Source organism: Arvicanthis niloticus, chromosome 22 (genome assembly GCF_011762505.2).
Source record: "Arvicanthis niloticus isolate mArvNil1 chromosome 22, mArvNil1.pat.X, whole genome shotgun sequence".
Taxonomy (NCBI): domain Eukaryota; kingdom Metazoa; phylum Chordata; class Mammalia; order Rodentia; family Muridae; genus Arvicanthis; species Arvicanthis niloticus.
Window position 1 is genome coordinate 43,764,116 of NC_133429.1, and position 13,672 is coordinate 43,777,787.

The following is a 13,672-nucleotide window of genomic DNA, read 5'->3' on the forward strand; positions in this document are numbered from 1 at the left end:
AGGATAGCCCCTGCTCCAGTTGTTGGAGGACCTGCATGAAGACTAAGCTGCACATCTGCTGCATATGTGCAGGGGGCCTAGGTCTAGACCATGCTTGCCCTTTGGTTGGTGATTCAGTCTCTGGGAGTCCCTAAGGGTCAAGATTAGTTGAATCTGTTGGTCTTTCTGAGGAGTCCCTGTCCTCTTCTGGTCCCCCAATCCTTCTTACTACTCTTTCATAAGACTCCTAAGCTCCATCTGCCCTCCATTTTAAGTGGGACGATTGGATATTTTGATATCTAGTTTCTTGAGTTCTTTATTTTTTTAAAGAATTGTTTATTTACTAACCCTGGGGCATATTGGATACACAACCAATTTTAAATTTACATCCCTTAATTCAATTCTGGAGTATTTACACACACACACACACACACACACACACACACACACACACACACACACACACAATTGGCACGCAACAGCTACCCTATGGTAAATGAGTCACCTTACCAATAAACTGTTGCAAGGATATCATTGAAGGTTGAAAAATTATTTGTCCTGAACATGAAAACCTATAGCAAATTTAAATTCAGTTTACAAAACTTGTTACTTGTAGTTTTCCCCTTGAAAGATCCAAAAAAGAAAAATAAAATATTCAGGTAACTAACAGATATCAATCACCATATAATCCTGGACCACCCACACCCAAAGCAGAGCACATTTTATTAAACCCATTATCAGAGAGACAGTCTCTTCATTTTATATAAACAAAACTGACATGTGCCAAAAAAGGAAGACCCCAGAAGACAAACAAACCCTAGTGCTGACATTGAAGACCAGGGCCCAAAGGCCACTGACTAAAGACAACAGAAGCTGCCTATCACTGCAAGCAATCCCAGAGGCTTAGCTCTTTGGCTTGAGAAGTACAGGCTTCCACATGAGGAACTCGAACTTCCTACGTGCCAACAATGGACATACTATGCAGCACACAGGAGACAGCAGTATTGTTCCGACACCTGGGTCAATTCAATTAGAGGTGATTCAGTTCTAAGGTTCAATATAAAACTTTAGGGGAAGTATTGCGATGAGTCTGTAAATCAAACTCAGGAGACAGTACGAGTGCTCACCCTGGTGATATGCCCCATCAGGTCTCTCTGCCCTGAGGCAGGGCCACAGGGGGCAAGATTCAGATGCCTGTTGCTAGAATAACTCAACAAAATGAACCTCTGATAATGAACCAAGCCGAGGGACTCCTAGAATGCAGTCAATTAACAGATATTGTCAGGCTGTGGGCTACTTCCTGGATAATATGCATTTTATTATGAAAACCAGAGGTAAAGCCATAATAAAGACCATAGTCCCATACAGCATTAACAGCGTCTGTATTCTTGGAAGGACCTGAATAATGAAGTGACATTCAAGTAAGAATTCTAGGCCAATCAAATGTCAAATGTTCACTCTAACTTTCCTAAACAGGTTTTCCCCAACACCTACTAATCACAAAGAAATATAAGTCATGTATGCTCAGAAAATAAAAATGTATAAACTAATGACATTATTATGACCAAGGTGTTTGTAAATCATGAATTTGGGATCAACAGGAAAAGGCCCTTTAAAAAACCCTTTGGACTTGAAAAAAAAATCTCTTCAGGCAATAGATCTGTCCCAATGTCACGGCAACTAGAACAAGAGCTTCAAAGAAGGACCAAAGGACCACTTTGCTGTTTGTGTTGTCGCTGATGGCTTTGTGAATTCTCTCCCGGACTTCCTTGTACTCCTGTTCGTGCTTAATGGTGGTCATTGCCACTGTCAACTCATTAATCACTTCTAGCTTGTTCTGATGAGCTTCTGTCTCCATGTCTTGTCCTTTGGGAGCCTCCCCTATGTCAATGGTGAGCATACTATCTTTGGAGTCATAGTGGACATCCTATGCAGAACTCGTCTGTACTATTCATGTGGGCTGGGAATTGTACTTCCTGCTGGACTCTTGCTCTCCTTTATAGATTCCTTTATTATCTGGTCCTGTGATCTCCATGTCGATGCTCAGGAAGCTGCTGTTTGCCACCTCGGAGATGAGGTCCATCTTGGTGCCTGGGGTGACCTGCTTGAAGAAGCACTGCTCAGGATATGCATTGATGCTGATGAAATAGCCCAGGGCCCTGGCCAGTAACACCAGCAGCTCTATGAGCTTCACCATGGTGCAGCATGGGCTGAAACCCGGACTTGGACTGCGGCCTGCAAAGCAACAGCCACCACTGCTGTCACCTCAGCCCCCTCTTGAGTTTTTTCTATATTTTGGAATATAGAATATATTTCTATATTAGTCCTCTATCAGACCTTGGTACACTGAAGAAACCTTTCCCCACTTGCTTCTGCCAGGTGCTTTGTTGTGGGGAGCCAGGCAGATATCATCCTTGCAGCCATCTTGAGCCATATACCCTAAAAACAGACTTGATTACATCAGCCTACAACAGCTGAGCACACTCTGATAACATCTTGCTTTAGATACCCAGGATTTTCCCTTGGGTGTGTGAGACTTAAAGGTGTGATTTAGAGCTGAGACTTAAGCTGTGATTAAGAGACAAGACCTAAAGGCATGACTTTAAAGGCTTGACTTAAAGGCATGGCTTAGAAGTGAGACATATAAAAGGCGAGAGGCAGACAGAAGAGTAGAGTACAACTTGGAGTTAGTTAGTTAGTAGACATTAGGCACTTAGCACTTGGAGAAAGAACTTGGAGGCACTAGGGACTAGGAACTCAAGACTGGTAACTTAGACTAGGAAGAGAGACTGACGAATAAACGGGATTGAATCACACTCTGTCTGGTCTCCATTCTTCGAAGAATGAGTCAGGACCTATAGAGAAATAATTACAGGTGGTTGAGTGCCTGTTATACATGCTGGGTACTGAACTCAGGTTATATGCAAGAGCAGTAAGCACTTTTAACCACTGAGCCAGTGCTCCAGTCCCTAAGTGGGTTAAAGTCAGTGAGAAAAGTTAGTAAATACTGTCTTATTCATTTCAATGGAACTGAATCTGAGTAAGTTATTTATTTACTTATCTGGTGTGTGTGTGTGTGTTTCTGTGTGCATGCTGGTGGGGAAGTCACAAGACAGTCCATGAGACTCACTTCTCTCCTTCTACTATGTGGTTTTGGGGGACTGAACTTAGGTCATCAGGCTTGGCAGCAAGCACCTTTAACCACTCAAGCATCCTGCTAGCTCAAGCTCAGAAAAATATTACCGCCTCTTGTACCTTGTACATAGTCGTAGCCAAAAAGGAGAACATTTGGTCTGTTCCATGACAAAGCTGATGAAGGCAGCTTAGCAAGCACTATAAATGGTCACACTTATGAATACATGGCACTAGATATGATCAACCTTTATTATTCATAAAAAATGAACTTTCTAAAACTTTAGTAAATTTCCACTTTAGTTCTGTTTTGAAGTGTTGGTACCACTGAAGTAACACTTTTCTTCTTTGAATCTTTTCTTGTAAGATTATAGTCTTCTCCTTTTCTAAAATAGCAGGAAGCTCCTTCCAGTTCTTGATGAAGATGAAGGGGGCTCCCATGGCCTTGAGTAACTGCAGAGGAGCGCTGTGCTGACTGGACGTGTTTCCACAGTGGCCAGCTGTCATCACATCTTCTACCACGGGAACCGAGCCAAAGGAGCAGGCCTCATAGATCCTGTAACATTCTGTGTTCACTCCTACAGGGCACAGTGTGAGGTCACTGTGAAGCAAAGCATCTTGGTAATTCTTAAGGCTTTCATTTGTCTCCTGAGGCTGCCACCTAGAAAGTTAAACAAGCAAAGAAATTCACGTAGGGTTTTACTTTCTATGGAATCTTTTTTTTTTTTTTTTGAAGGAAATCTTTTAATGTCAATTATCAAAATTGTGAACACATTATAGAGATGATAAATATGAGAGACACTGAAAATTGTTGGACCAAATACATTTCTTAAAACTTTTTAAGATTTTGGGATGTGGATATAGCCTAGGTGGCAGCACTAAGACCTAGTATTGATCACCATCTATCCATTAAACTGGGTATGTGATTCTGTAATTGTAGAAGTTGCAACAAGAACCTACTATTCCTCTTTCCTCTTCTAGGCCATTCTCATCCATCACTCACACCATCCCCTCTTGCCCTAGGACCTTTGACTTTGCTCCTCCCCCTGCATGGACATTGCTGACTCCTGCACCCTCTTCAGGCCTGTCTACCCACAGCATGTCTGCATGGCATTCTTCTGCTTAATTCTTTTCTTGCATGGTATTATCATCTGGCACACACTATGTTTTATTTGTTTCCTCCTGCAACAAACACTTCAGTGCACAGCCTTTGTCCTGCATCCCTGCCCCCAACTGTCGACACTATTATGAGTAAAACGGTTTCTGGCACATGATAGTTGTTTGGTATGTTGAGGAAATGAATTTAATATAATTACATTAATAGCAGTGACATCCATCTAGATGGCAATTTCTGTTACCATTAAAGAATACATTTCTAGATCTAGAAGCTTAAATGAAGTTACCAGAGATTATTTGGAAACTATTTTGTATACAAGGTGACACTCAGATTTGGGGACACACAAACACAGAACTTACTGTTCTCTTGCAGAAACCCAACAAAGTTTATCATTTCCATCTTGTTTCAAAATGTTCATTAGTGCTTGTCTTGATGAGTTTTCATAGATAGTCCCTAAGAAGTTACATATGTAGGGCCTTTCATCATGCAGCATGGACCAGGTGGCTTCCACCACAGGAAACTGTCTATATCTATAAAAACAAGTAATCAATAACTACACGGTAGGACTGCTTTACAGATTGGCTTGTTAGGTTATATATATTAAGGAGACTTAAAATATGGTTTCTGAACACACTGTACAACACAGGATATATAATCATATTTGCACATTAAAAGGAAAATGTACTGTTATAGTCATAAGCTCTGAAAAATTAATTCCAAGAAAATTTCAAATATACTAAGACAATAAACAAATAAAACGTGTGTTACTCTACAAAGGGTTGACTACAAGTGACCCATTCCATAGGCACTAGGCAATGATTTGAATAAAAATGTGTGCCTGAAATCTATGCTCTACATGACATCATTATGACATTTTGCATCAAATAACTTGGTACTAGAACAGTCTCGTATGTGCTGTGCTTAATAACATCCCCGGGCTCTACCCATTTGATGACACTTGTTACAATTTCCTCTCTTTAGTTGAGACAATCAAAAAGTTTCCAGATGCTACTGAATGTCTCCTCATTGGGAATAGGATGAATATGGCAATACCAGAATCACTGTATTTCTATCTTCTATTATATGAATAGGTGTGTCATACAGTTTGGAAAAAGTGAAGGTATTTCTACAAATATAGGCTCTTCTCAAGGAATAGATGTTTCTGAAGGTTGTAGGTTGAATGTAATTAAACTGTAATTGTAAACTGAAGACTGGTCCTAGTCCAAACTTACTGAGCTGGAATGTTGTACATTTAGGCGTGGGAATGTGTGTCATTTTTCTAGTGACATCTGTGTAGCTAACTAGGAAAAAAGCATGGTAAATAGTGACATAATAGTGCATCTCTGATTCAGTTCTATCAGTGAGATGATTCATTTATTCAACAAATAATTGAGTACCTACAGTGGATAAACACCCTTTTGAAATTTATTTTTCATTTATGTATATATTGGTATGCCTGCTTATCTCCATGTGAAGCCATATGCCCAGAAAGTTCAGAAAAGGGTGTCGGAACCCTTGGGACTATAATCACATATGGCTGTGAGCCACACCATATGGGTGGTGGGAATTGAACCCAAGTTCCCTGAAAGAGCATCAAGTGTTCTTAACACTGGGCCATCTCTATAGCCTTTCATGAACTATTTTAAAGTAGGGAAGAAAATTCCCACTTTCAGAAAGCTTACATACTAGTCAGAGCCTATCTGGAAGCTTAAAAATCTATCTATAGAAAGCTTAAAACATGTTTTCCATCTTTTAAAAGCTGGTGGGTGATTATATATTGAGGACCCTAAACTATCACTTAATTAACCTTTGCTTTTACAACAGGAAGGATTTACATCAATCAGCCAACTACAACCCTAAAGGTAAGTATATACTTTCAGCAGCAGCAATAACAAACCAGTCACTATTGTCACTGAGACATGAGGCCATATTCTCTTTGACTGTAGGAAAGATTGCCCCTGGCCTCATCATCTGTGAGTTTATCACCATTTAAAACACCATCAACCTGGTTCAGAACATTAGATCGTAAGAGTCTAGGGATCCATTATCTTATTTTGTACTTACGTCGCTACGCCTAAAGGCCACTGGAGAACGTCTGCACCATTAATCCAGGGACTGTCATATGTTATAAAAAGCAGGTCCACAAAGCCTCCACTTCTTCTGAGGAACTGCATGATCCAGTCATTTTCACAGTGTTCATTTCCAAGCAAGACAACAGCCAGATGCTGCAGTTTTTGGGTTTGTATTAAATTCTGTGCATAAAGTAACCACTGAGTGGCATGGACGATCTTTGCTTTTTCTCTTCCATTTAAAACAAGAACCACATTGTCCACATCTATGGAGAAGGACCCAGGAGCTACAGCTGGGCCAGTGAGGAAGCTGTAGAAAACAACACACCACAGAGAGAAACAAAACTGAACAAAGAAAAATTTCAGTAACTTTAAATAAAATCCAGAATAAGATTTATTTAATATTTTCTTTAGAAATGCAATTTGTATAATGCAAGTTCTTCTGAGTAAGACTGAGACAGACCTATAAACTAATAGAAAGCTTTGGGTGTAGAAATTCAACTGGCTTATGAGAAAGGAATACCTGGGCCTCTCATTTCCTCACTGAAGGCAAGGAATCAAAAACCAATGTAAAGGAAAGCATCAAGCTTCAGGAGATTCTTAACATATAATTAAAAGGACTTGTATGCAAGTTTGTGTGCCCATGCGTGCATGCATGTATGCATACCAACTGTGCGTATGGATGCCGAGGACACTTTGCAGAGAGTGGTTCTCCCCTTCCAACTTGAAGGTCTTGGGGTTGAATTCAGGTGTCTGCCTTGGGAGCAACCACTTTTAACTCATCTTGCCAGTCCTTAAAGTATGACTTTATATAAATATAAAAGTACATATTGAAAAAATACTTATATACCTTCTATTAGCAGAAATGAAAAAAATTGAGCAAGAATATACACTGAATTCATAAGAGCAAGTCTCTTTGAGGAATGATGAATAAAAGGTCTAGGAAACAAAGAAAGGCCTTTTTTTTTTTTTTTTGTATTGGAAGCCATTCTTTTAAGTGGAAAGTTAAATATAAAGAATTTATGGCAGCTAAAATATGTTAAGTATGAGTACTTAAGAAATGGGAGTATGTCGTATTTCTTTGTTTGAAATATATTTTTAATACTTTCAGAAAAGGAATAGACATGCTTTAGAACTTAGACTGTCATATGCTGCCCCAATCACTGCCACCAAAGTATTCTGAAGTCTGTTAATCAAGGTACAAAGGAACAGTGAGCATGGACAACTGCTTTGACAGGACTGATGTGGGTAAGGCGGAGATGAGTGCAGGTGGAGAACAAAGGAACGAGAGGCGGTGCCTGACAGCACAGTGATAAAGACAGAACTTGCAGATGTGGGAATGGACACAGACTAGGGATGATCACCTCAGAGAGCGCAGGATGAGGGAAGGCTCTGACAGAGAACGGGCAAAACTGTCTGAGCATTTAGTCAGGGGAGATAATTATGAATCTCCACACTTTCCCTTGAACTGCTGATCCTACTTCTGAGTGCTGGAAATAAAAACATATGCCACCACTACCTGCCTACGTGGTGTTGGGAACCAAGCCCCGAGTCTGTGCAGGTTAGGGAAAGCCTTCTACTAACTGAGCTGCAGTTCTAGCCCCTTGCTACTGCATTTAAAACATGAAAGTATGAAAATTGTTGAATTTTCCTACTACATATTATTATATATGACTTAGTATAATATACAGAATGAGTGCTATGCTTTAGTCAACTAAGGTTGTCTTTGAAAATCAATGCACTGAAGACTAATTGTACCTAAAGAGCTCATGTGCAGAATTCTTAAAGGTAGTTTGTTCTTGTACATTTCTTTGTACATTTTCTATTGCTTGCCTTAACTGAAAAACATCTTCAGAGAAAAACTAAATACTTTAGTATAGAGAACCCAGAGAAATCATTTAAATCCTGAATGACTGTGCAAACCATGTATTTTTGGAACTCAATTAAGTTAGTACCTATATAATTTCACTGAGCTTGCAATTCCCTAAGTTTGTTAACTTTTGGATCCATTATATACTACTTTTCATTACTTAATAAGGTGTTTTAAGGATCTGTTACAGTGCTCAAATACAAAGTTCTCTAAGAGGAAATAGCACTTTTTTTTGTTTTGTTTTGTTTTGTTTTTTTTCAAGACAGGGCTTCTCTGTGTAGTCCTGGCTGTCCTGGAACTCACTCTGTAGACCAGGCTGGCCTGGAACTCAGAAATCCGCCTGCCTCTGCCTCCCAAGTGCTGGGATTAAAGGCGTGTGCCACCACTGCCCGGCCAATAGCACTTTTTTTTTAATGATAACGAAATCTTGCATAAAAATTTCAGAAAGGTAAACTGGGGCTTAGCCACTCTTGATGGGAGTTAACAGTGTTTACTTTAATCCCTTTTCTATCACTGTGGTAACACCAAGGTATTCTTAAGGACTAAATAGAAGGACTTATGGACTTCTTGGCTTAAGGACTCTATGACTTTGTAGGAATCTTTAGGAAACTTATATATAATGATGTAGAACTATTATTAGCTTAAGTCTACTGACATGTTTGCTGTATAGATAGCAATTTATGCACATAATAGATATATTTTCTCTCTCTCTGACTAGCAATTGAATCCAAAGTGTTACCCATTCTAGGACAGCATTCCTACCACAAAGGCCCATGTCCAGCCACACATTTCCTTTCAGACAGTGAAACCTAAGTACTGTAAAGTTTGGGAGTATACAGATGACCTACAATGAGATTATAGCAATGAGTATAAACACCCAAACAGGTATTTATACCTTCCAAGTAGGATTCCGTTGAGAGATTTATACAGTCAGGGGTTAGGGAGGCAGCTTATTTGGTAAACTGCTTGCTTGCATGCATAAAGACCTAAGTTCAATTCTTGAACTAATTTAAAAAGGTGGTCATGGTGTTAGGGACAGGCAGATTCCTGGTGCTCACTGTCCAGCCAGCCTAGTCTGATAATTAAATTTCTATAAGACCTTTTTTTTTTTTTTTTTCAAAAAAAAAAAAAAAAAATACTGGCAACTGGTGGCTTTTTAGACACGCACACACACAGACACAGAAAGAAAGACAGAGACAGCTGAGAGTGTGCATGTGCATGTATGGAGACGAAGGGAAAAGTGGTGGACTTGGACAGAGAAGGAACCGGAGGGCAGAGAATGTGGGTTGGTTTGCATCCAAACACGCTCTACTCATGTAGTAACATTAAATAAAATATCGACCTGAAAACAAACAGGGTTACAGCTGCTAATGAAGACAGCCCAAGGCTGACCTGTCCTCCACTTGGAAGCCCCCTCCGCCCAGGGAACATGGACATGGAAACAAAGGTGAGTCAATAACACTGCGAAGCATCTGCAATTTATAATGGAAGCAGCAGTGAAGATTCATATGAAACTGAGGTTAAATGCAGCTTTTCCTCTCTTGGCTTCTCTGGAGAAGAAATGGATTCGTACTATACACTAGGATCTCTGCTTGATAGCCCACCCCACAACAACAAAATTGTCACAGGAGATAAACATGTAAAAACAACTCTTTATTTCAGTAAAAAGACAAATGCAAACAGTACTTTCTTTTTTTTTTTTTTTAAACAGTACTTTCATGACAAAACTATAGCTTTTCTAATTTAAACCATCTTAATTCTATTTAGAAATTAAGAAATCATACAGTGATAGGTAAGTTAAATGAAAGTAAAATACCTAAGAGCCTTGACATTGCATGGGTTTTACAGACTCTAAAAATCAAAACAGAAACCGTTCTAAATCTTGCAAATATAAATAATGAAAAACTATATCATTAAATAAATCATAGTAGATAGGACATAAAATGTCATAAAAAAAGTTGAATTCTACCTGAATATTTCCAAGTTCACATAACTATTCATGAAAAAAAAATCATAAACGTAATGTTTGTTCACAGGTTAGTGCTCCAAGGCACAGAACATTCCATATTCATTTACAGTCACGTGGACAAGATGTGGACCATGAAGCTTTCCGTATCACCAGCTAAAAACAAAACAGAAATAAGACTCCAAAATTTATTTTACAGACCTGTAATTTTTTTCCCAGCATTGGGGACTGACTCAATGACCTTGAACATGTCAGGCAAGTACTCTACCACTGAGGTCCACTGCCAGCTCTCCTTCAAAGTTATTCTGTAATGTCCAATTTATTAAGAGAATGTTTAATGCAGCTTGAGCTATGAACACGTATTTCCAGGGTTTCTGTATTTTTCCCAAGCTGAAGGGGAAATGACTTGTAACAGTGCATTTTCCTCTAGTACTTACATAAGCCATCACATAGCAATACAAGGTTAATGTTACCAACAAGTACCTGTAATGTGTTCTTCCTACAGCTGTCTGTCCTTCCCTCCACTGTGAAGTCACATCGGTAGGATCGAGAGTGCCTTCAAAAATATGTTCCCAGAGATACAGACCTGGTAATCATAGAGCAAAGTTAGAAACATCTGCTGTTTTTATCCACTTCAGTATGTCAAAAATACGTACGTTTTGTTTTTTTCTACTTTGATTATGAGCCTAGAAGTTTCCTGCCATGGTCTGCTTGTAGGTCGTGCTACCAAGACAAACCCAAATCCTCAATATGGCAGATAACTGTACAAGGGTCAGACTTCAGTGGTTGTAGGTGTTAAAGTGGATTGTGGTGAAGACAACAGAATATTTTATTTACACTAGGGAATCACTGTTACTGAACCCTTACTGTATAGTACACATTTTGGAAGCAAAATGTGTACTATAAACTAAAGTATCATCATTATTAGAATTAATGTAATATAACTGGAGAGACTAAACATTTTGGTCTGAAGCCAGAGCTCACCAATATATTCAAACATTCAGTATGTCATAAGGCCATTACCTCCCCATGTGATCAGATATCCTTGATTATATAATCCCCTCTGCAGACAATTGACACCTCATCCTATCTCCGCAGGACACCCATGATGCTTTGGTTTGGTTTCATTTGAATGAAAGCTTTCAGGATGGACCACCAGATCAGCAGTACCCACAAGGTAATATTAATATGAAGCCATACAAAACTTTTGAGAACCTTGTGTCAGTTACACTGGAAGATGTATTTTGTTCTGATTCCATCATGCCATGTTATCAATCACCCTAACAAACTGGGCAGTCAGATAAAGTTTCCAAATGTGTCAGGCTGAATAACCCTGCCCCCTTTACTTCTCTATGTTATATCTTAATCTTTAGACCCTGTGACTATTACCTTACATGGTGGAAGTGTCTCATCGTGACTAAGGTGCTGAGATGGGGAGCCTTCCAGAGACATGTGACTCTCCTGCCTTGAGAAAGGCGGAGGTAAAGTTGTAATGCATTGACACTTTGTTATAGCAGCCGTAGAAAACTGTGAGGTATGGGGCAGAACATGGTACCTGGAAGTGAGGTGATACCGTCGTAGCTAATAGTTAAAAATGAGGAGGTAGCTTTGAAATTGGGAAATGGGGGTGGCTGGAAGGGTTCTTAAGAGTATGGTTTTTAAACAAAGTCTACAATTGGGTTACCTTAAACCCACTGCAGAAGCAAATCTCACAGTCTATTTCATGAGGAAGACTCAGGAAAGAGGAACACAGTAGAGAAAACCTATACTGTCTTAAGGACACACAGACTATCATAAAACTGACTTCATTAAACAGTGAAATATACACTAGAAAGTTCAATACCAGCACAGTACACATTTCACACACTTTGCATGCTTTTCCTCTTTACAGTAACTTACCAATGGCAGCTTTGCCCCAGATTTGCACACTATGCTGTATTTTTTCTTTCGTGGATTTGTTTACGATTTGCAGGCTCGTTTTAATTCTGTGTTCTTGCTCGGCTTTTTCATCTCCTTCCCATGGATTCCATTCTTCACTCTCCAAAGCAGACTGCTCTGTTTTAAAGAGAGTGACTGCGTTTACCAGTGAGGACTAACTGCAGATAAAAAGTCAAGTCATTTGAATGAGATGCTAATTTCATCTTATCTTCAGGTTTCAGAGACAAACAATAGAATTTGAGGCATATGACTGAAAAAAAAGAAAATGAGCCAACATTTTTTTTAACTGAACCATCTCTGTCAAAGATTTTAAAAAATTTAACACTAGATAAGAGAAGTATGTCCTCTCCCATAAACCTTTAGAACCTGCAAAACATATATCAAGTCACGTGCTTTAGTTCTGGAGTTGTTTTCTGGTTTTATAAAAGTGACCTATTAAGTAGGTGAATCTTTAGCACACTGTCTCCACCAATTTCATATACAACTGTGCAAAAAAAAAAGAAATCTGTGCAGGGGAGTAGAAATTCCAAGGAATTTTGCAATTCCAAAACAAGTCACAAATACCAGAGGGGGCTCGCTGCTGTAAATATAAATCAGGGCCTTCCGAAGTCACGTGGTTAGAAAGGACCGTGCTTAATTTGGGACCCGACGCTTTCAACTCAGCCCGCAGCATTTCTACAGCTCGCCGGCCTCTGAGGCATGCCGAGGGTCCCCACGTTTTAAAGGCCTGCGTGCACGCCGCCAGCCCCGGGTGACCGCGGTTGCAGGAAGCTCGCCCAGGGTGAGCAGAGCCACCGAGCCGAGCCCAGAGCTGGCTCCCGCCCGGGGCTGAGGATCCCGAGCCCGGGACCGAGGCCCGCGTGGCTCGTCTGCGCGGCACACGGCAGGGCCGCTAGGCCGCTGCCCCGTCCTGCCCGCGTCCTACCTCGGCCGCGCCTCTCCTTCCCCTGCGCCGCCGCCTTCCTGGAGCCCCGAGAGGTCGCGCCGGGCGGCCGGCGGCGGCGCCCGAAGAAGACGTGGTAGGCGGCGTAGATGGAGAAGAGGCAGTACAGGGCGACGAGGAGCGAGCACAGCCGGGTCCGCGTCAGCCGCATCCCACCGCGGCTTCCCGGCCCCGCGTCCTCGCCTCCGCCTTAGGCGTGAGGAGAAGCCCCGGCCCGGGTCTGCAGCCCTCCTTGCCGGCTGAGCCCAGACTGGGTCCTCAGAGCTCTGTCCCCGCCCTCCGCTCCTTCGGCCCGCCCATCCTTAAAACAGCCCGCCCACCCGACAGCTGTGAAACACAGGCCTCATCCTGGGGCCGCAGACCTCAGACCCCGCCTCCTAACAGCCAGCCTCTCTCAGACCGCGCCTCCCTAGCCGCACTCAGGCTCCGCCTCCTCACCTTCCCCGCACTCAGGCCCCGCCTCTTCACTCTCAGCCACACTCAGGCTCCGCCTCCTCACCTTCCCCGCACTCAGGCCCCGCCTCTTCACTCTCAGCCACACTCAGGCCCCGCCTCCCCACCCTAAGCCACACTCAGGCCCCGCCTCTTCACTCTCAGCCACACTCAGGCCCCGCCTCTTCACTCTCAGCCACACTCAGGCCCCGCCTCCTCACCGTCC

At 41.5% G+C, this 13,672-nt stretch overlaps 1 protein-coding gene and 1 pseudogene across 1 annotated transcript; both read right to left on the bottom strand.

Moving 5' to 3' along the window:
* Positions 1-1,448: 1,448 nt before the first annotated feature.
* On the bottom strand, positions 1,449-2,322 carry LOC143436259 (transmembrane emp24 domain-containing protein 2 pseudogene; annotated as a pseudogene).
* Positions 2,323-3,335: 1,013 nt separating this feature from the next.
* Rxylt1 (ribitol xylosyltransferase 1) lies at positions 3,336-13,450 on the bottom strand. Its single transcript, XM_076920367.1, has 6 exons — positions 12,997-13,450; positions 12,033-12,188; positions 10,617-10,719; positions 6,293-6,607; positions 4,588-4,758; positions 3,336-3,772 (listed from the first exon to the last, which is right to left on the bottom strand). The coding sequence occupies exons 1-6, from the start codon at positions 13,163-13,165 to the stop codon at positions 3,355-3,357; spliced, it is 1,332 nt and encodes a 443-aa protein (XP_076776482.1). The 5' UTR covers positions 13,166-13,450; the 3' UTR covers positions 3,336-3,354.
* Positions 13,451-13,672: the final 222 nt, after the last annotated feature.

What these genes read in the sequence shown, in the direction of transcription:
- Rxylt1 (XM_076920367.1), bottom strand. Translation starts at nt 13,165, where the DNA reads ATGCGGCTGACGCGGACCCGGCTGTGCTCGCTCCTCGTCGCCCTGTAC. An exon ending in CTGGGGCAAAGCTGCCATTG is followed by an intron (nt 10,720 to 12,032) that starts GTAAGTTACTGT and finishes TATGATTACCAG; the next exon opens with GTCTGTATCTCTGGGAACAT. An exon ending in TGGCCTTTAGGCGTAGCGAC is followed by an intron (nt 4,759 to 6,292) that starts GTAAGTACAAAA and finishes TTGTTTTTATAG; the next exon opens with ATATAGACAGTTTCCTGTGG.